Source organism: Corylus avellana, chromosome 2 (genome assembly GCF_965113065.1).
Source record: "Corylus avellana chromosome 2, dhCorAvel1.hap1.2, whole genome shotgun sequence".
Taxonomy (NCBI): domain Eukaryota; kingdom Viridiplantae; phylum Streptophyta; class Magnoliopsida; order Fagales; family Betulaceae; genus Corylus; species Corylus avellana.
The window spans coordinates 3,762,408-3,782,852 of record NC_142491.1 but is presented as its reverse complement, the minus strand read 5'-3'; the positions used below and the strand labels follow the sequence as shown (position 1 = coordinate 3,782,852).

The 20,445-nt window shown below is 36.4% G+C and overlaps 2 protein-coding genes across 2 annotated transcripts; both read right to left on the bottom strand.

Moving 5' to 3' along the window:
- Positions 1-319: 319 nt before the first annotated feature.
- Positions 320-9,555, bottom strand: LOC132179023 (AMMECR1 family). The gene is made up of 5 exons (XM_059591639.2): positions 9,189-9,555; positions 3,930-4,049; positions 2,289-2,403; positions 1,586-1,679; positions 320-882 (listed from the first exon to the last, which is right to left on the bottom strand). Exons 1-5 carry the CDS (start codon positions 9,290-9,292, stop codon positions 677-679), a joined length of 639 nt encoding a protein of 212 aa, XP_059447622.1. The 5' UTR covers positions 9,293-9,555; the 3' UTR covers positions 320-676.
- Positions 9,556-10,998: 1,443 nt separating this feature from the next.
- On the bottom strand, positions 10,999-20,075 carry LOC132174535 (leukocyte immunoglobulin-like receptor family A protein). The gene is made up of 4 exons (XM_059586176.2): positions 19,879-20,075; positions 15,235-15,324; positions 13,064-13,331; positions 10,999-11,466 (listed from the first exon to the last, which is right to left on the bottom strand). Exons 1-4 carry the CDS (start codon positions 19,919-19,921, stop codon positions 11,193-11,195), a joined length of 675 nt encoding a protein of 224 aa, XP_059442159.2. The 5' UTR covers positions 19,922-20,075; the 3' UTR covers positions 10,999-11,192.
- Between the last annotated feature and the right edge of the window lie 370 nt (positions 20,076-20,445).

The following is a 20,445-nucleotide window of genomic DNA, read 5'->3' as shown; positions in this document are numbered from 1 at the left end:
GAGATGGAGAAAATCCTTGTCCGTGATACATACCTTGCAATAGACACACTCAAAACAAACTTCTTTTTTCTTTGAAAGAATGACTTTTAAGATAACATTGATCACAGGAATTAGGTTGTAAAAGTTGGGGGTTATATTTTTGGTTTATAGATTTGTCAGTAAAAGTGCTCAAATTGAATAAAAAGTTATGAAAAACACAAACCTGTGATTCTCACATATGTCAAGAGAGACTCGTCACTTTATTATGCTAGTTTGCATAAATTAGCTACAAACTGATATCAACGGGTAGCTAATTTATGTAGGTGAAGATTGCCAAAGCTAAAGTACAATTCCAACAAATAATATTATTGGATACTGGAGCAGAAGATAAACATAATAAGATAAAGCACTCCGGGACCATTTTCAAGTTACAAACACAGCATTCCCAGAGAAGCTGCTAAACGTGAATATTGGGTATGGAAATCAAGGAAACCTGTTCTTTCTGGTTTCTTTCTCCAAAATCAAATGAATTTGAAGAATGATATGGACAGGTAACAACAATTACCTGGGTGTCAGGGCTGGAACACAAACAAATCCAGTCCCACCCAATTTAGTTTTTTTTTTTTCTTTTCCTTTTAAATTATTCTTGTCTAGACCAAACTAGCTTTATGGTCGTAGCAAGAGCTATTTTGGAGAATCAATGGTTCCCGGGCTTGGCCCCAACAATAGACGGAGCTGCTCCCCTGGTTTCCTTGACAAAGGCAACATATTCACCGTATTGCATTGTAAACAGTGTGCTCTGGTAACGGGTCAGTCGTATACGCTTCCGGAGTGACTCGGAAATAGAGCCATTGTAGCCAGCTTTTCGCATCAGCGAGTCTATTGCCTCTGTTTTTGTCCAACCTAAACCGAAGTAGAGGCAAGAAATGGAAACTTGATCAGATGAACAAAACTACACTTCACACAAACTTAATTATTGGTAGAGGGAAGAAAAAAAAAAGGGAAAAAAAAGAAAACTCAATGCACTTCAAGGTAATCTTTGAATAAACATCTTATTCTTCCTTGGAAAATAAACCTAGCACTATGGAACTCTACTATCCAAGAAAATGAATATACACTTTCAAAAAAGATAATAATCATGTCACCTGGCTTTCCATCGGAATATGTGGTCTGTTTTATACTCAAATCAATTTTAATTTGGAAGTACTAAAGCATGAGAGCACCACGAAAACAGATTTGCAGTAAAACTGGTGACTAAGTGACCCAATAAACAAAAAAGACGATACATTAAGGTTGAACTCAATCCCTTGGGACGACTAGACATGGGTTTTATAGAGGATCTTGGTTCATGTTCACCAAAGGGAAGTGGTAATAAGACCACCGGTGTAGTTACAGAAAGAAAGTAGCTGAAGTAACGAAATATTAAACAGAAACAGATAAACAAGACTTATGGTTCATCCACTCACTCAAATTTGATTCAAGAAGATTATAGTATAATCAGACAGCGTAAAGGTAAAAGAATTACCATCGTTTTTGACAACAAAAAATAACCAAAACGAAGTTCATGTAACAATTGAGAGACTTGTACCAAAGTGAGAATTGTTACCTTCATGGGCAGCAACATCAGGCAAATATGTGGCACTTCGCCTTGTATTATTGTCCGGATCAGTAAACTCAATAATTATACCATGCTTTCCAACCTGCAGTACGAACTCACTAAGTTCAGAAAGTGGGAAAAGACAACAAAATAAACATACTACAAGACTTCGCTTAAGCAAAACATAAGTATTCTCCCACTGTGAACCCATTTTATGCTGCTCATAATATTATGTAGCAAGAAAACAGATGCGCGTTGCTAGATTCAGCATCTGATCATCAAGCTACACTATGGTATTAGCATTACCAATTAAAATATTTAAACAATTATAGAGCTAAATGATCCAACCACCTCCAGGTTCACGACCATTAACCAATCTAAAAATTCCATCCATCCCATTATCATGGATGCATTTGGAAGTAGCTACGGAGAAAACAATATTCCACAAGAACATCTAAAATCAGCTTCTTCATAGAATTACACATTTGACAACTTCAATCAACCCCACTTTTAACATCATCCTTAATCAGTGACAAAGACAATAACACATCAAACTGTCAGGATCAACCGATGAGGTATCCTTGGGCAAAGAAATGCTATCAAATTGTATGAGCAGGCAATGGATCATATAGCAGAGGATAACAAACTAGATATGACCATACATCCTGATCTAAAGTGCCACAAAAGTCAAAACAAGTAACCAGGCAGATACCTCCCAATCAAGATAGTGGTTAGCGGTTTCATAATCAGTCAGAATGGAAACTGTACACTCCAAATAAGGTAACTCTTTAGCCTGTATAGGGGGAAACCTGCGGTCCCTCAAAGCGCTGCAATATATTACAGATACAAAGAAAAAGGTTCAGAGGCATGCAACAGGAATAACAAGATAAGGACTAAAACATAGCAAAAACAACATTTGCAATATCCTTCTCAATGCCAGACAAGCCTCTAGATGAGGCAAAGACAACCCAGCTTAACCTCAGGCCTAAATCTAGATCTCAATCACAACACAATCCAAAGAGCCATGGGCCCACTAAACAAATTTTTATTATTTCCTTTCCAGGGGGCCAGGGGCTCCATGACGTGTAATGGTCTTGAAATATGACAGTGATTCAAACAATGCATTTATCCCTTGGACTTCTAAGTAAAGAAATTTAACAGCCCCATATCTGGGGGATCCAATCCAGCCGACCGACCCCAACTGAATTTGGTCTGATTCAATCAGTTTCAGTTGGGGGGTTGGTTTAGATATTTAACTTCCAAAGGGTTATCAGGTTGGAACTTGGTTTCATGTGGACATAAGTCAATTTCCGGTCTGTGACCCTTTAGTATATAAAGATAAAGTTTTCCTGTTCCACAGACCAAGCGACTAACCCTAGCACCGCATGGACCCTGACCCCCATCTTCCAGCAGATTCCAGAACCCAGCCTCTCTTCTCCTATGCCAAAAAAAAAAAAAAAAAAAAAAAAACCCTAACACCACATCTAAAAATGTAAAAAATCTCTCACTGTCACAGCCTTTCTGCCACTGCATCGGTGTCCTCTCCCTCCCCCACAGTCCATCTATTCCCTTCACCTCTCAAAAAAATAATAATATATAAAACTTTTCGTTCTCGCAACTGCCGTTCAAACTTTAAGGGTCTGAAAAGAAATCTCATCTTCTCTTTAGGTCTGCCGATCTGAAGACATCTCTTCTGAAGGTACTTTTTTCAGTCTATTTCTATCTACAGATCTCCCCATCTGAAAATTTTTGTTTTGTTTTTTTTTTTTTTCTTTTTTTGTTGAAATTTTTCCATAGTTCCAAGTATATGAGTTATCTTTTTTTACCCATAGATCTGTTTTTTTTTTTTTTTTAACTCTTTTTTTTGGGAGTACCTGAAGGCTGAAGCTTGTTTGATCTGTGCTTGCAGGCTGCACTCTTCATAAGCAGATAAGGACCATGATAAACGCTACTTTCATTATGCCATGTGTGTTTCCATTTTCTTTTCAACGCCCTTCATTAACTATAGTTTAAGTGGCTATTCCAGAAATTTGTGTATGATTTTCTAGTTCTTTTAGAGTACACCATTATAATTTACAGGTTAAGCATTATCTACTTATGTTGACTTAGTATGCATTAATTATTTACAAAGATAGCAGAAAAAACAGAGCACAAGACAGTGCTTTTTTTTTTTTTTTTTTTCAATTCTTTAGTTTCCCTATATATATGAATATAAAAAAATAGCTATCATATATTGTCCAAGACTAACTCCTAATGAGAGGAGTACATATGCAGGTCCATGAGTGTGAAGTACGTGTCAAAACATACAATACCTGAATAGTTTACATGCCAAGTACATGTTTTATGAAAATACCTGTTTAGAGCATAGTCCCTGAATCCATTAATTAGCCAACGAGCTTCCAGAGTTCCAATACATCCACGTAATCGAGGCTCCCCACCATTCACCAATTTCTTCCAAGTAACAAACAATGGGCTGAGGCCAAGTATTGTTTGTGTCAGATAAGGATCATGCAAAAGAAAATTCTAGTGTGCATATTACAAAGCAATTCATCTCTTTCTTCATAGCATTCTTTAATAAAAACACATAATGAACAACACTATTACAATATATCCAATTACCATCAAAAAAATGCTGTACGAAAAATGTGTGATACTGTTATTGGATCCATTTAAAATCAAAAGGAAAAGAACAAACGAATGGAAATACACAAGCCATGTATTTGGAGAAGATGCTACAACTAAACTAAGAGAAAGAAAAAAAAAATCATTTCAGTGATGAAGAAAAATGAAGCAAAATGGCAATTAAGAGCACAGCCCATTTCAAAGAGGTACATTATTTATCCAAAAAAAAGTGGTATTGTGAACTTGCAAAGACACTATGACAGTGTGACAGCTACATCCCCATCTCAGTACAGTAGCAAAAAAGAAAAGACGGAAACCAAAAAAAAAATCCAATTCATGATAATTAGCACATTTTTAGCAGCATTATCTAGGTCTGAGAGAGAAAGAAAAATGCAAAGAAAGCCCTGGATGAAATTACTTCACAACTCAGATGTTTACAAGTAATAATGGAACACAATGCCTAATATAACCAATAATAGTCCTGTGGTCAACAATAATCTAAGTCAGCAGAAGAAATAATTCTGAACAACAGGACGTAAACAGGAAAAAGGAAACTTAACACTTATCACATGTTAAAGGCATATGCAAGCAGCAATGATAAGCTTTTACGAAGAAGTTGGAAATTGTAAACAATGAACATAATCCGCTGCTGCATTTTTATTTTTTTTTCTCTTTTCTTTTTTGAATAAATCAGGTTTGTATATATTCTAACTTCTAATCAAGGAGGCATTACTCCAAAGGCCACAAGCTCCCTTCTCTCAATCAGCTTATTCTTCTAAATTACTAAATACATTAAATTCTTCAATGTTCATCATTAACAACCATCCTTGGGGTATTACTGGCATATGCTATTTTTGCACAATTCTCCACAACTAATTCTCTCAAACACAAGTACCAAAAAAAAAAAAAACTCTCAACCACTGCTAGTTTACAAACCAGGCACTTTTTAGATAAACAAGTTCACATTGTCTCTTAATTGTATTTGATCATAAAAAGAATCACCAAATCCTTGGACTTACTTATAGATCCCATCAGATATTATTTCCATTGACAAAAAATTTCAAGATAAGATTCTAAAAGATTACATAATTATTTGCAGAACTTATTTCACAGCTCATATCAGTGTTTTCTAGCACAGAGAAGTCTCAATTAGTTATATCTTAATTAAAGCATTGACAAGGAAGAAGAGGAAAACTTTACATGGAGCATTCTAGGATTGAAGAGGAAAACTTTACATGGAGCATTCTAGGATTGAAGAGGAAAACTTTTCTGCCACCACTACATTTCAATCACTTGGTTGAAGAGAGGTAATGGAATAAAGGAGGCAACTTTTTCCAATATATATCCACTAATGTATATTACAAGTATTTACTGCATTTCTTATTGACATCTTATAGCATAAAAAGAGGAAAAAAAATGGTAATCAACTGTCAATGTTTTGGATGGGCTGCATAAACAGGCTTTAGGCATAATCATTAAGGTTTCCTAGAGCAAAAGTGAAAAGCAAGTCATGAGCCTCAATGGACTAAAGTGCATGTTCACATTCATGAACCAATGGCCATTGGGCCAACTGGCATCTCCTCTCCCCATAGAAAAGGGTGGCGGTTGGTTAAGTCATGGGCTTGATGTTGTTCAGGTACTTGACTTATAAATACTCACAAATAAAAAAAAAAATGCATGCCAAGCAGAGAGAGAGAGAGAGAGACCAATATGCAATGCACTCAATCAACATTTTAACTAGCAGATATCATAATCCTGATTCAAGCACATGACATCAAACTGAACCACTCAATCACATGGTTTTAAAATAGGCATGCAGAAAATTTACACATGCATTTGCACATATGTATATCCATGAAAAGATATCTACATTGATAATTTGAAGAACTCTAATATTGGAGAGTCAAACCTATTAACCATAACTAAAATTTTGAGCTGGTGTAAACATAAAGAAGGTCAGGGTTTCTTTGTCTACTTCGGCATTCTAACTCTGTACATCTTCCATATAAAAGTTGGAAAGCAATTCTACATGTCAGGTATATCAACCTAAAATATAATGCAGACCATGGCAATATGGAAAAGTGCAATCAAAATGATTGAAACATCAACTGATAATAATATCACTGAATAGAAAAACTGAAGACAAAACACACAAAAATGAGTGCAGTCTATGATATAATGCATATCATGGTAATATGGCAAGGTGCAATCAATATGATTGAAAAATCAACTGATAAGAATATCAGTCAATAAAGTGAGGGCGAACATACAAAAATGGAGGGCAGTTTGGGCTTTAAAAGGGCTGGAAATTGGAATCGAGCCTCAATACTAGGAATATTTGGTCTTTGTTTTGCTAAATTTGGTTCACTATGACTGCATGGGTAAAAAGCGGGAGCGCACACACACATATATTTTCTTCCCTTTTTGACAAATAAATGAATTTATTAAAAAGCGTATAAGGCGCAACCTAAGTACCCAAGAAGTATACAAGAGATACAACTAACTAGAAGAAGAAAATATCTCAAGAAAAACATGAAAACTATAAACATTAGAGAAAAAAACTGTTGTCTAGAGGTAAAGAGTCTAAAAGAAAAATTCCTTAAGATCCCCCATCGTCTATTCATGGTCTTCAATACATTAATTGTTTCTTTTCCTCCAAAGACACCACATAATGCATGACAAAAACATCTTCCACATAGAAGCATCCTAAAACCTACCACATTGCCCTTTCTAGCTTGCGAAAAGGTCGACTACTCAATTAGGAAGAACCCAAGCCTGAAAATGGTATTCCATAGGGCACTAGCCATCTAATAATGGAGTAAAGGGCAGTCCACTTACTCCCCACTCAACCACAACAAGATCTTGCTTTCTAAGATTATACATGGTTAGGATCTTCCCCACAGCAGCCGGCCAACCAAAGAAAATCACTTTCAAAGGAGCCTTATTCTACTAAATACTCCTCCAAGGGAATGAGTGCTATCGTGGGGAACAAGGACATTGTAGTAAGATCGAACAACACTCTCTTGGAATGGGTACCCACCAAAGCTTGTTTTCGTCGCCTCGTCTCAATTTGAGGGAGTACAAGAAGTTAAAGAACGAGTTAAAGAGATCCACCTCCCAATTATGAGCTGCTCTGAGAAAGTTAATATTTCATTAATAAGAGTCACTGAAAAGCACCAAGTAGTCAGCCATAGAGGCATCATTACAACGAGCCAAACTGAACAAGTTCATAAAAACTGCCTTGAAGACTTGATCCCTACACCACATATCATGCCAGAATCTAATTTTAGAGATATCACCAACCTCAGATCTAGTGTGCCAAGAGAACTCCCTCTAGCCTCTCTTGATATGCTTCCAAAGTTGCACCCCAAACGACCTGTAAACCTCATTAGAACGCCACCCACCCCACACGCTACCAAATTTAGTGTCCACTACCACCCTTCACAAAGCCTCTCTCTCATGAACATGACGCCAATGCACTCTCTCAAAAGAGTTCGGCTAAACAAAAGTAAATTATAGACCCCCAACCCTTCTCCTAAGTTCAGAGAACAGACCTCCAAATAGAATTTGAAGCCTTCACTGATACTACCCCACAAAAATTCCCATCGAAACTTTTAAATGTGGTTGGCAACACCAACTGAGAGGGGGAAAAAGAGACAAGAATTAAGCAGGCAGTTTAAATAAAGTACTTTTAATTAAGGTAACACCCTCCCACCCTTAGACAAATACATCATCTTCAAACCAGCCAAACGATGTTCTATCCTCTCAATAATGCCATCCCATATAGATTTGGCTTTAAACAAAGCACCCAATGGAAGGCCTAGATATGTCATAGGAAGAGAAGAAATTTGGCAACCCAAGATGCTGGCCAGAACTTCCACATCAATGACATTTGCCAACGGGGGAACTAACTTTGATTTAGCAAGATTAACCCTCAAACCTGAAACCGCTTCAAAGCATAAGAACAAGCAAAGCAAGTTACGGAGATGATCTAGGTTAGCCCGCAAAATCAAAGTATCATCCGCAAACAAAAGGTGGAAAATGTTGAAAACATCATCATGCCTAGAACAAAACTGAAAAACCTAAAAATAGACCCTCATTCGCTAATGCGGAAATCATTTGACTTAATGCCTCCATAACAATAACGAACAATAAGGGGGACAAGGAGTCTCCCTGTCTCAAACCATGAGAGCTACCAAAAAAAAAAAAACTTCTTGTAGTGTCGTTCACCTAAATAGAAAAATAAACCGAAGACATACAATGCCTTGTCCACTTACACAATTTCTCTCCAAAACTACATCTCCTCAGCATATACAACAACAAAACTTCCAAGTTAACAAAATCATAAACCTTTTCAACATCCAGCTTGCACAACGCACTTGACTCCTCGGATCTAATCCTACTATCAAGACACTCATTGGAAATGAGAATAGAGTTTAGGATCTACCTACCCCTGATGAAAGCATTCTATGGCTTGGAGTTAATCTTCTCCCCTACCATTTTTAACATGTTAGCTAGGATTTTGGCAACTATTTGTAAACTCCAACCACCAAACTAATAGGTTGAAAGTCCTTAATATCAACCGCCCCAAGATTCTTCGGAAAAAGAGTAATGAAGGTTGCATCAAAGTTCTTTTCAAACAAACCTCTAGTATGGAAATCATGGAAAACATTCATGATACAAACCTTAAGAACATCCCAACAAGCTTGGAAGAATGCCATAAAAAAGGGCTTTCACCACCTCAAAGACCTTTTCTTCCTCAAAAGCTCTCTCCAATCAGATGGCTTCATTCTCCCCAATGGAATCCAACAGTATGACCATCCAACCTAGGATCCAACTACGACATTCATAAACAAGCTATTGTAGGACTCAACATCAACAAACAAACTCAAACGACTAAATCGAGCTCCAAAAAAGCCAAGAAAATCCAAAAACAAAGAAGACGAAAATGGATGAAACACAGGGAGGCAGGGTTTTAGTTGAGAATTACTGGTGACCATCATCGAAGGCCGGGGGAGGAGCATCTTCGCTGTTGTAGTGAGCGACGAGCGTGTCGAAGCAGAACACCACCATCTCACGGTTCGCAGACACCATGTTCGCTCTTCTGCGAAACGTCAAACAAACAAACAACAAAAGGAAACGTTTTCTATTTCTTTAATGTATATATGATCAGATTCTTTTGGAGCAGATTTTGTCAGCTGTTGCTGCTTATGTTAATGGAGAGAGAGAGAGAGAGAGCGAGGGAGAAATTTGTCCCTGAAATGATTGCGGATCATGGAAAAGACAAGCAAGAGAGAGAGAGAGCGCACACAGAAGCTTTCGTCTTCTCCCTTGCTCTCTTTTTTTTTTTTTTTTTTTTTTCTTTTTGTGTTCCTACAGAGGTACACGCCTTCTCTGCAAATTAAAAAAAAAAAAAAAAGGAAAAAAGAAAAGAGGGTGGGTGTTTGTTTCTGAGAATACCCTCGAGAATAGGGTTAATTTCGGGAATAGCCTTTACGTGACCCCACTTGCTTCACCTTTTTCTTTAGTAGGATTCCTTGTCGGGACTGCACTGCACTCAGGTGGGTGCGTTGTGTCCGCTTTTGCATTTGCTCTTTTTTCTTCCTTTTTGCCTACTTTTTTTATTTTTTTTAACCGTCAAATAATAAGAAAGTACATTTATTTTTTTAAAACTAGCACTCAATTTTTAAATGTCATTTTCAAACTAAAAATTGCAATATCACCCAAATTATAAAAATATCCTTAATAAGATGTAAACTTTTGGTAGTTTAGCAATGATGCAATTTTTAGTTAGAAGGATATTGCAAATTAAGTCTTAGTTTGAAGAAGTATGTGTATTTTTTTCTTACGAGATAATAGTGATGACAAGTTATTCGAGTATTAAGTTCGGGTTATATCAATGCATAATAAAACTATATATGTTAATTCAAACTCAATCTATTTAATTAAATAAGTGACATTTCAACCGTGACCCATTAATTTCGTGTCGGATTTCCGGATTGGATAAACCTTATGTAATGCATTGAGCTCAGGTCATGTCGATATATGGGTATAAAACTATATAAATCAATCCTAATCTACTAATGTTACGTTCGGTTCGTGTCAAGTTTGCAAATCATATAAAATATTATTAATCTTTGAAAATTATCACCATACACTATAAGTATCACACAACTCCACTTTTTGTCCCTTTTCTTTTACCACTAAATTGGATTATGGTGTATAATCTAGTCAGTTTGAGAGTACAGCCGCATCAATATCCCTAGGGTTGGGGTTCTAACATACCCACATTCGCGCAGCAAACTCATAGTTGCACACTACATTTCATGCAGGGTCATTTTACTCATAATCCCAGTTTTGTTCACCTCCTTGAGTTTTGTTTTTGGTTGCAACTCTACTCACTAGCCATCAGTGTTGCCAAGTTCCCCTCTAATTTATCCGGACAAAGATCCTCCCAATTTCATTTGAAATAAATAATATTTATTTCATGGTCAAGATTTAAAATTAGTGCATCTAACAGTGTACATGATTCTACGTTATTTTTAATTTTTTTTAAAAAAAATGTGCCAACATTGATTTCACATACACCGTTAGAAACAATAACTTTAAATCATGTCCAATTTCATTTGAGGGTCTTATGCCAATTTATCCACCTCTTAATTTCCATTAATCTTGCTAGCTTCAATAATTGGGGTTTCATCCTTGTCACTTTCTGGCCCTATCATTGAAGTATTCTATTCACAGCATCAATATCCTGACGCTGTCTGTCAGTATATCATTGTGCCTAACAGGATTGAAGGTATAAAATGCCATACCATTTTATCTTTCTGGGCTATGTAAAAAAGACTCCGCAGGTCTGTCCGTCCATCGCCATCACCAGCACAACTACAAACATATAATCCTTATTTGAAATTACAGAGTACATCAAATTTAATTCCAAAAACTAATAAACAAAACCTACCACAACACATAACTTCAGATTTTTATTAACATATTAGTCAGAGTCCGAGTCATGCCTCCTTTTCTCCTTGTCTTTCCTGGGTTTCCTCTTGTCCTCCGAATCACGAGATCGCCGTTTCTCGCGCCTTTCATGCTTCTCTTTTTTCTTCTCTTCACGCCTCCTTTTCTTTCGGCTACTTTCATCCTCAAATTCCTCCTCTTGGCGTTTACTAGGTGACAGATCAGGCACAGCCTCCTTTTCTGCTTCAGGTGGAACATCATTCGGAGTGGGTTGAAGAGAACTTGTTTCTTCCCAAGCGCGGGGTGCCCTGCAGTACATAAAAAGAATTAGCACAATGGATTAAAGGGGAAAAAGAAGAAGAAGCAAAAAGAAAAGATTTAGAAGGCAGTGCATCACTGTTTGTACAAAAGTTGGTGTCAAGACTCGCATTTACATTCAATGAGCCTCCATAAATGAAACTAAAGGAACCAAAAAATAGTAAAAGCTACCAAGTTAGAGTTAACCAGGTAAGATGTCAAATGTTAGACAGTCTTTTCTAATATTAGAAAGAGCAGCTCTAACACCAAAAAATGATTAAAAAAAAATTCTGAACATCTTTTCTGAATGGCCTTGATAGCATTAGTTCAGTGATTCTAATGCTGATCATTCGTGGATGATTACGAAATTTTAGAACTGTATATACCCTATCCAAGTCCTTTAGTGCATGACAGTATGTCAGGTCAAAGAAAATAGGAAGTAGACAGCTACTATAATTCAGTTCCAATAAAACTTTCGCATAACCATCAGTAGGATATCCATTAGGATATAAAAACCATTCTCTAAATCAAGAACACGAAAAATGAAAAATAATGTGAAAAACGAATTTAGTATGGTGTATCCTTCACTTTCTGCCGGTGCCCCTACTTTTTCTCTAGAACTATTTCAGATTTGTTTTTCTTAAACTGTCAGCCCTCAAACATCAAACAGAATTCAAACAATTATGATTTACCTAATGGGGTATAAAAAATTCAGTCTTTCATCATATGTAATGTGCAATAAAATCATTTACTTTGAAACAAATTAAGCATAGAATACTCCAACAGAACTTAACCATTACAAGTCATGTTGCTTCTATAAGGAGGGTACAAACACAAAGACACATGCAGCCCAACCTTCAATCACACTAGAAATAACACCTTCAATCAGGCTCCATCATAAATTAGAAGCCCATTATAGACTACTTTCTGGAACTTTAATCCTTGGGCCAAGCCTGGACTCTTGGTAACTGACACTTGGACTGGTCCAAATCATTGAATACTAGATCAAGGAAATGGAGGACAAATATTTTGATATACAATCTAATGATGATTTAAGTCACTTGAATGGATAATTCTTATATTCTTTATCATATAGGGCCGGGCCTGCACCCAAACATACGTCTCTGGGTAGCTTCATGCCTTCACGCTGAGGCCAAAAGCCACCATCATGTTCTGTGAACATATATTTAATCTGTGAATTTGAATAGAATCAAATAGACAAAGCCAATTCAAACTTATCACTTAAATAGACCAAAATACTCAAATTACTAGCTTAATTCCATTTTTAAAGTAGACAAGCTTGACTGGTAGTTCAAGCATGTGGCATGTTATACCTTGCCCAACCAGTTTACGTCAGCCACCAGGTTACTGAACTTTTTAACAAACCTGTCATCACTAACCCTCACAACTGCAAGGGGAAAAAAGGATGACATCCTTCACTAATTGTACCTGGCAGAATGTTTAAAAAACTTTCTCCAAAAAAGTTTGTAAGTCTGGTATGCATCATGAAAAATCTAAATATATATATAAATTGGAATGGCATATCAGCAGAACCTAACCCACTTTTTCTTTTTATTTATTTATTTATTTTTGTCTTCAGACATATACCTTGCAAAACCAAGACCTTGAACCTGAGCAGCTTCAGCATGCCCTGCACCCAAGTCCTCTGCAGTAGAGCCTCGCTTCACAAGTTCAGAAAACTCATGCTTATCAAGCCGATTACCTTGAGGTCGGCTAGCACGCTTAGGAGCTAAGCCTAAAGCCTCCCTCATGGCCTGCTCCTCCTGTTCCTTTATTCTTTTTATTTCTTCTTTTGCAGCCTCCATCTCTGAATCCCGAGAATTTTTGTCCCTGGTATACCAGTGTAGATCTTTCCCTGTTGCATCATCAAAAGGTGCAATAAGAACCTAGAATTTGTCTGACCGCATGAAAGATAACATAAAGCTATATTTCTAAAATCCAGAAACAAAGCTTGTACTGATTTCAGCATCAAACCATTTTGCTATTGCTGTACAATCAGAGAACCATTTCAAATCAAGTCATCAGCCTGATACTGACGAAACTTAAAGAAATCTCAATTATGCAGCCAAAACTGGGAAAATGCTAAGTGACCTTCTATCAACATTTCCAGAGATGGACTTGTTATATAGCTAAACAATCAAACAAAGAAGCAAAAGTTTTGCACCTATCTATTTTGACCATAACCAGAGATTATCCCTTACTAGTAGCATGTTTGAAATTGTGTTGGGAAATAAAGCTTTTAAAGCCAAAAATAGCTTTTTAGAAGAAGCTTCATTTTTTAACTTTTCCCAAAAGTGCGTTTTGGCCCTTTTTTAAACTTTGTATATATGCAAATATCACATGCAAATAGCATACACTAGTGCGCTTAATCAGAAGCCAAAACCATGGTAGCACACCTCTTAGCAAGCCACGTATTGGTTAGCCAAGGGCATAGTCAATGCAATACTTCATCATTCAGAGTAGTAGAAATTATTCATCCAAAAAAACAAAAAACAGAAAAGAGAATAGCTGTAATTCTGACAGAATTAGTGGAGAAACCTCAACTCAAATCAATTAAGCCTTCATCCAAATAAATTGGGGTAGGTCTTATGAATCCTTGTCAACTGATTATGGTCACCCACATATTTTTTCTAATATCCTATCCAAAATCAATATTCTCCATTGGCTCCCAATATAATATATCACTGTCTACTAGTTCGCCCCATGCTATTCTAGGCTTCCCTCTGCCCCTTTCCACTCTGTCAACTTGAGTTAATCACCTTTATTTGCTGGTGCATTCACCGGTCTCCATTGCATATAACCCATAAAAAAAAAAAAAAAAAAAAAAAAAAAAAAAAAAAAAATTGCATATAACCAAACCATCTTAAGGGATTCTCTCTCATCTTTTCTTCATAGGAGCCAAGGTTCTTTTTTTTTTTTTTTTGATAAGTAAAGATATATTTATCAAAGGCGCAGAGGGGCGCAACCCTAGTACACCGGGAAAAAAATCTTTTTTTTCTTTTAATTTTTTTTAATTTTTAATTTTTAATTTATTATTATTATTATTTTTTATTTTAATACATTCTTAGTAACCAAACCTCTCAATACTTTTGAGCGAATGGTTTTATTCCTTTCCTTATATTTCTCCATTATTTTTAAACATACAACTCAACATTCTCATTTTGGTTACGCTCATTTTGTGAACATATTGTTTCATAATAGCTCAAAATTATGTACAGTCGAGCAAAGCAAGTTTTTATACCGGTACAATAGGAATTTTCTTCAACCTCATATATTCCACAGCCACATAATACTTTCGAAACATTTTAGTACTTCATCCACCCCACTCTTATTCTATGACCCACATCCTCGTGAATCTTCCCATCTTTATGAATTATCAACTGAAGATACCTAAAGTGATTGCTCTTTGGTAAATATTGAATATCAAGTTTTACTATCCCTCCAAACTTCCAACTTAGAGTTAACTCCTGTTTTAATCTCATGAACTAACACAATATCATTTTTTTTAAAAAAAAAACATTAAACATGGAACCCTATCTTGAATCTGTGGTGAAAGTTTACCATACATAATATGGATTTTACAAAGAACTGTAAATATAAAACAAATCCATACCCTGTAAAATGCTATGCAGAATAGAACTACGGGCTAGTGGAGTCTAAAATCTATTTTCAGAGAAGTAATCAAAGTGGTTGTTTCTGTTGATACTCTGGACATATCATGCTAAGACAATAAAGTAAAAGTAATGAGAAACTGTTACCTTTCTGCCATCTTCCTACAGGAGCCTTGATACTGTGACCAAGGTAGTTCTCTCGATGTTTATCAGCTTTTACATCCTCCCAACTAAATTCTGTGCATTACAAGCAAAGCACCGAAAATTAACAGAAAGATTCAAATGAGAAATTATGAATGGAAAAAAAAAAAAAAAAAAAGTATCAACAGAACTATCTTCAACAACCACATAGATGAATACTCGCATAAAAAACCTGTCTTTTGGGCAACATCAAGGTGACATCCTATCAAAACTATGTTTGATAGTAATGCCAATTAGAGAAAAAGAAATCCATCTGATAGTGTTTGTTTCAGTTCACTCAAGAGGCTTTCAACAATATCTATGCACTTTTCCAGAAGAATCAGATGCATTAATTGCTTACCACGTCACCAAATCTAAAGCAAAACCCTCAAGGTGATGAATTACGCTTATCAAAATATAATATGGGCAATGTACCATCACCCATATATGTTTTTTTTCCAAAAGAACTTGCAGAGCTATGGATACAGGGAGGTATTTCCCAAATAATTACAAAAGGAAATGCTAACCAATTACAAAACTAAACACAAGCACAACTTATAAACAGCCAATAAAAATGAGAGCAATTATGAACAGATGTAAGCAATATGAGTTCAAGCTGATTTGTGATTGGTCAAGGTGGCTAAGAGGAAACACGCCCACTCCATATTCTTTAAATGGGCAAGGCTCAGATACTGCATGCAATAAGTCTAAATAACTACTTAGATCTTGATTGATTTGCATTCCTTTCAAGCATGATTTCACCCTTAGAATCATTATGCTATTCCACTTAATCGTTGGCTCTGGGTTCAATAAGTCAATGCTAGATGCATTGCAGAATGACCTTCAAGAGGTGGACATGCCTTTGTTAATACAATTGCAATTATACACCTAGGTTTAGTAAAATATCTGTATTTCATGAAATAAAATTCTAAAAAGCACCAAAGACGACATGAGGCAAGGAAGCGATACAAACCAAATTTGAAGATAGGACAATTTTTGAGAAATTATAATATCATATAGTTGGCACATGCACATGTTAATTAATTAATCGATAAATATATAATTGTATGTAAATAATATAACAATTTCATGTATAACGCAATATTATTTTTCAATAGTTCCTCCATCATATTTTGACATATATAATTTTTTTTCCTAGTGTTATGTCTTTAAATCTATGTCTTCGATCAATCCGTTTATATCAGTATGCTTATAAATAGTAGCTTGCATCAGAGAGTCTAACCAAATTAATAGGCCTTCAAAATATCTATGCAATAAGAATTTAACACATACATATGTTATACTTTTCAATATATTGCTACTATATAAAACCTAATTAAAACACACTATTTCTGATGAAAGATGTCATATCGAGGGAACATCGAACAGTCCTTCACATAAATGAGGAACATCCAAAAGAAAAGGCTGGCAAGAGAGGTTAAATCCAATAGACAATAAAAACAGCCCAAGGAAGAGATGAATATATATATATATATAAGAAGGAAGGGCATTAAGTGTTGAGGAGAATTTGAAGAAGGCACAAATTGTTAGTGAATTGAAAAGATCCACTCTCATGGAGGAAGTGAGTTGGAAGCAAAAATATAGGATCTTGTGGCTCAAGGAGGGTGACACGTGCACAAAGTTTTTTCACATTATGGCTAACTCCAACAGAAGAAGGAACTCCGTTGACTCTTTGTTGATTGATGGCACAATTTCTTCCAATCGGTTGAAGATTAACGAGCATATTATCTAGTTTTATAAAAAGTTAAAAGCTCAGGTGGAGGCCTGTGGAGGACAGTTTTTTCTTTGATTCTATTGATAAGGTTGAGGCTAGTTGGTTGGAGCGAGAATTTGAGGAAAGGGAGGTGTGGAAGGTTGTGAAAGCTATGAATGGTGTCAAAGCGCCGACCCTAATGGTTACTCTATGGCGTTCTTCCAAGCTTGTTGGGTTGTTTTGAAAGAGGACATAATCAAGTCTTTCGTGAATTCCATGCTAGTGGTAAGTTCGAGAGAAGCCTTAATGCTACGTTCCTTGCCCTTATTCCAAAGATTCCAGGGACTGTCAACCCTAAGGATTTTCACCCAATCAGTCTAGTGGCTAGCATTTATAAGATTATTGCTAAGATTCTAGTGAACATGCTTAAAATGTTGTTAGAGAAGATTATTTCTATGTCTCGGAATGCATTCATCCGAGTTAGGTAGATCTTAGATCCTATTTTTATTTTGAACTAAGAATGCAAGAATGAGATTTCGAGACCTGGGGGTTACTTGTAAAATGGGGTTAGAAAAAAGCTTATGATCATGTTAAATGGGATTTTCTGCAGTACATATTGAGCAGATGGGGTTTGGGGGGAATTGGTGCTCACGGATAGCTCACTATATTTCCTTGGTGCGTTTCTCGGTTTTGGTGAAAGGGTTTTCCATAGGCTTCTTTAGCAGCTCTTATGGCTTGAGGCAAGGGGACCCTATGTCTCCTCTATTGTTTTTCATAGTAATGGAGGCGTTGGGAATGATGATTTCAGCTGCAATGAGTGGAGGTTCATTTTCTGGTTTCTTTGTGGGGACAAGGACGGATATCTCACATCTTTTATTTGTTGATGATACATTACTTTTCTGTGGGTGATAAGTGCCAAAAAATTCATATTTTAGCCCTTAATTTACACTTGTTAATCTTGCTAAGGTTTAATCATGCTCTCTTAGGTAACTAGCTATGGCGCTATAATCTTGAGAGAAAGGCTTAGTGGAAAGTTGTAGTGGACTCTAAATATGGTAGTTTATGGGGAGGGTGGTGTTCTAGTGAACCTGTTGGGGTGGGTTTATGGAAGAATATTAGGAGGAGTTGAGGGAAGTTTTGCAGTCATACCAAATTCAAGGTGGGAGATGGCACCACATTAGATTATGACATGATCTTTGGTGTGAGGATGTGGCCCTTAAGGAAGCCTTTCTAGTTTTATTTGGAATTTCTAGTGCAAAGGATGTTTCTTTTGCAGGTCAAGTAGATTTGTTTTGGAAGTGCCATGTAGCCGAACATAAGCTTTGCTAGAGCGGCTCATGATTGGAGGTGGATGCCTTTGCCTTGTTCTTCAAGGTGCAATATTTAGTGAGAATGAGAAGGGATGGAGAGGACAAGTTGTGGTGGGTCCGATGTTTAAAAAAGCTTTGTTCAGTGTTATATCTTTTAATAGTGTCATGGGTTGTAATGATAGTTTCCATTTCCCTTGTAAGAGTGTTCGGTGGACTAAGGTCACATTGAGGTAGTGGTCGGCAGCCATTAGAAAGATCCCTATTGAGAACAATCTCCAAAAGCATCGCGTTATTTTGGTGGATAAGTGTTGTACGTGCAAAAGGAGTAGGGAGTCCATTGACCATCTTCTTCTTCATTGTGAGGTTGCCTGTACCATTTGTTTTTTTGTTTTTTTTTTCCGGTCGATTTGGGCTGTCTTGGATTATGCCTAGACGAGTAGTCGATTTGTATGCTTGTTGATGCACTACCAACAATACTCAAAAGTGTTGTTGTGTAGAAGACGGTGCCTTCATGCCTTTTGTAGTGTCTATGGAAGGAAATTAATGATAAAAGTTTTGAGGACCGTGAGAGTACTTTGGAGGAAATTAAATCTTTATTTTTCAATACTTTATATCTTTCGGCAATTGCTTTTGTTTCTCATTTGGTGATTAATTATCATGATTTTCTTGTTATTTTTACTCCTAGTTAGGAGGTTCTCTTGTATACTTCCTAAGACTTAGGGGCACCTTATGCTTTTAATGATATATCGATTACTTATATATATAAATATAAAATATAAAATAAAATAAAAAAGTGTATGCCAATTGTGCTGTGTCTAAAAGTTTCTCAATCATGAGGATTTCAAAATATAGTTTAAGAAGAGTATTAGTAGAGATATGAACATGTGAGCTGAAAGTTTCTAGATCATGAAGTGGCAGAAAAGTTTTGGATTAAAACTCAAAAGGGGTACAAGAAGTTAAACCAAGATGCTATCATATGCTATCCAAACCACATGTCTAATGTAACCAAATATGATCCTCCTGATCTCTGAAAAACTAAGTTCCCCCGACACAGCATCAAATTTCTTGCCAATAATACTGACACTCGCATGCGTGAGTATATGTTGCATGAATCTGAGTATGCAACTACCACCTCCCCTTCATCAAACGGGAAAAGAAAATATGTATGCCTATTGGAAACAATCTATAAGCTCATCATCAAATATAGCAATGCGTCACACAAGAGACCCAATTCAATCACCGTACTTGAAGCAAAAGAGCAATTAAACATCACTGTGCCGTCAATTACCCAATCAAAACCCCATCATCTCATAGTCCCACTTACCCTTGGCAAAAACTAAAACAAATTTTCCTAAAAGCCTCACTTATATTTAATTCTTTTACATCCGCGATTTTTGGTTTTCTTCGCTTAAGCCGCAATTAGAGCTTAATCGAGTGAAACAACTAGGGTTCATAAAATCAAATTTACATCGGGTAAAACGAATTATGCGTGGAGAGAATATATATATATGTAGCTAAATCAAAACCCTTGAAACAATACAATACAATACAGATAGCGCCAGAGAGAGAGAAAGAGAGAGAGCTTACGATCTCGCCCGCCGCGAACGCCACCTCTAGTAGGATGATACATCAGGAGGAGGAGATCTCTTCGCCTTTCGCTGCTTCGGTGTTCGGTCGATGAGTCGGGTCATATTCCGAGTTTCATAATAACAATTTCCTAGCGGTTATAAGATGGAGAACGTTGCCGTTTTGACTACATTCAATTCACCGACAAGGATCCTTTTCCTGGATCGGGATCCAGCAACAGGTGGGAATTGCCCATGAACTTTTTTGCAAATCTTGGCCATTGAATTTAATTCAATGGTCTACAAATTGCCACGTATTCACTAATTAAAATATAATATTTTATTATTTAAATTTTAAAAAATAAATATAAAACAAAATAATATAAAAAATAATAAAAATTTTTGGGGTGGCCAGTCACCCTATTTTTGTCATAGGGGGTGGTCGGCCACCCTACCTGATTCAGCCACCCCCATGGGCCGGTTGGGGGTGGCTTCACCCTAGGGGGTGGCCAAAGCCACCTCAATGGCAATCGGACACCCCAAAATTTTTTATTATTTTTTTCATTGTTTTTATTATTTTGTTTTATAT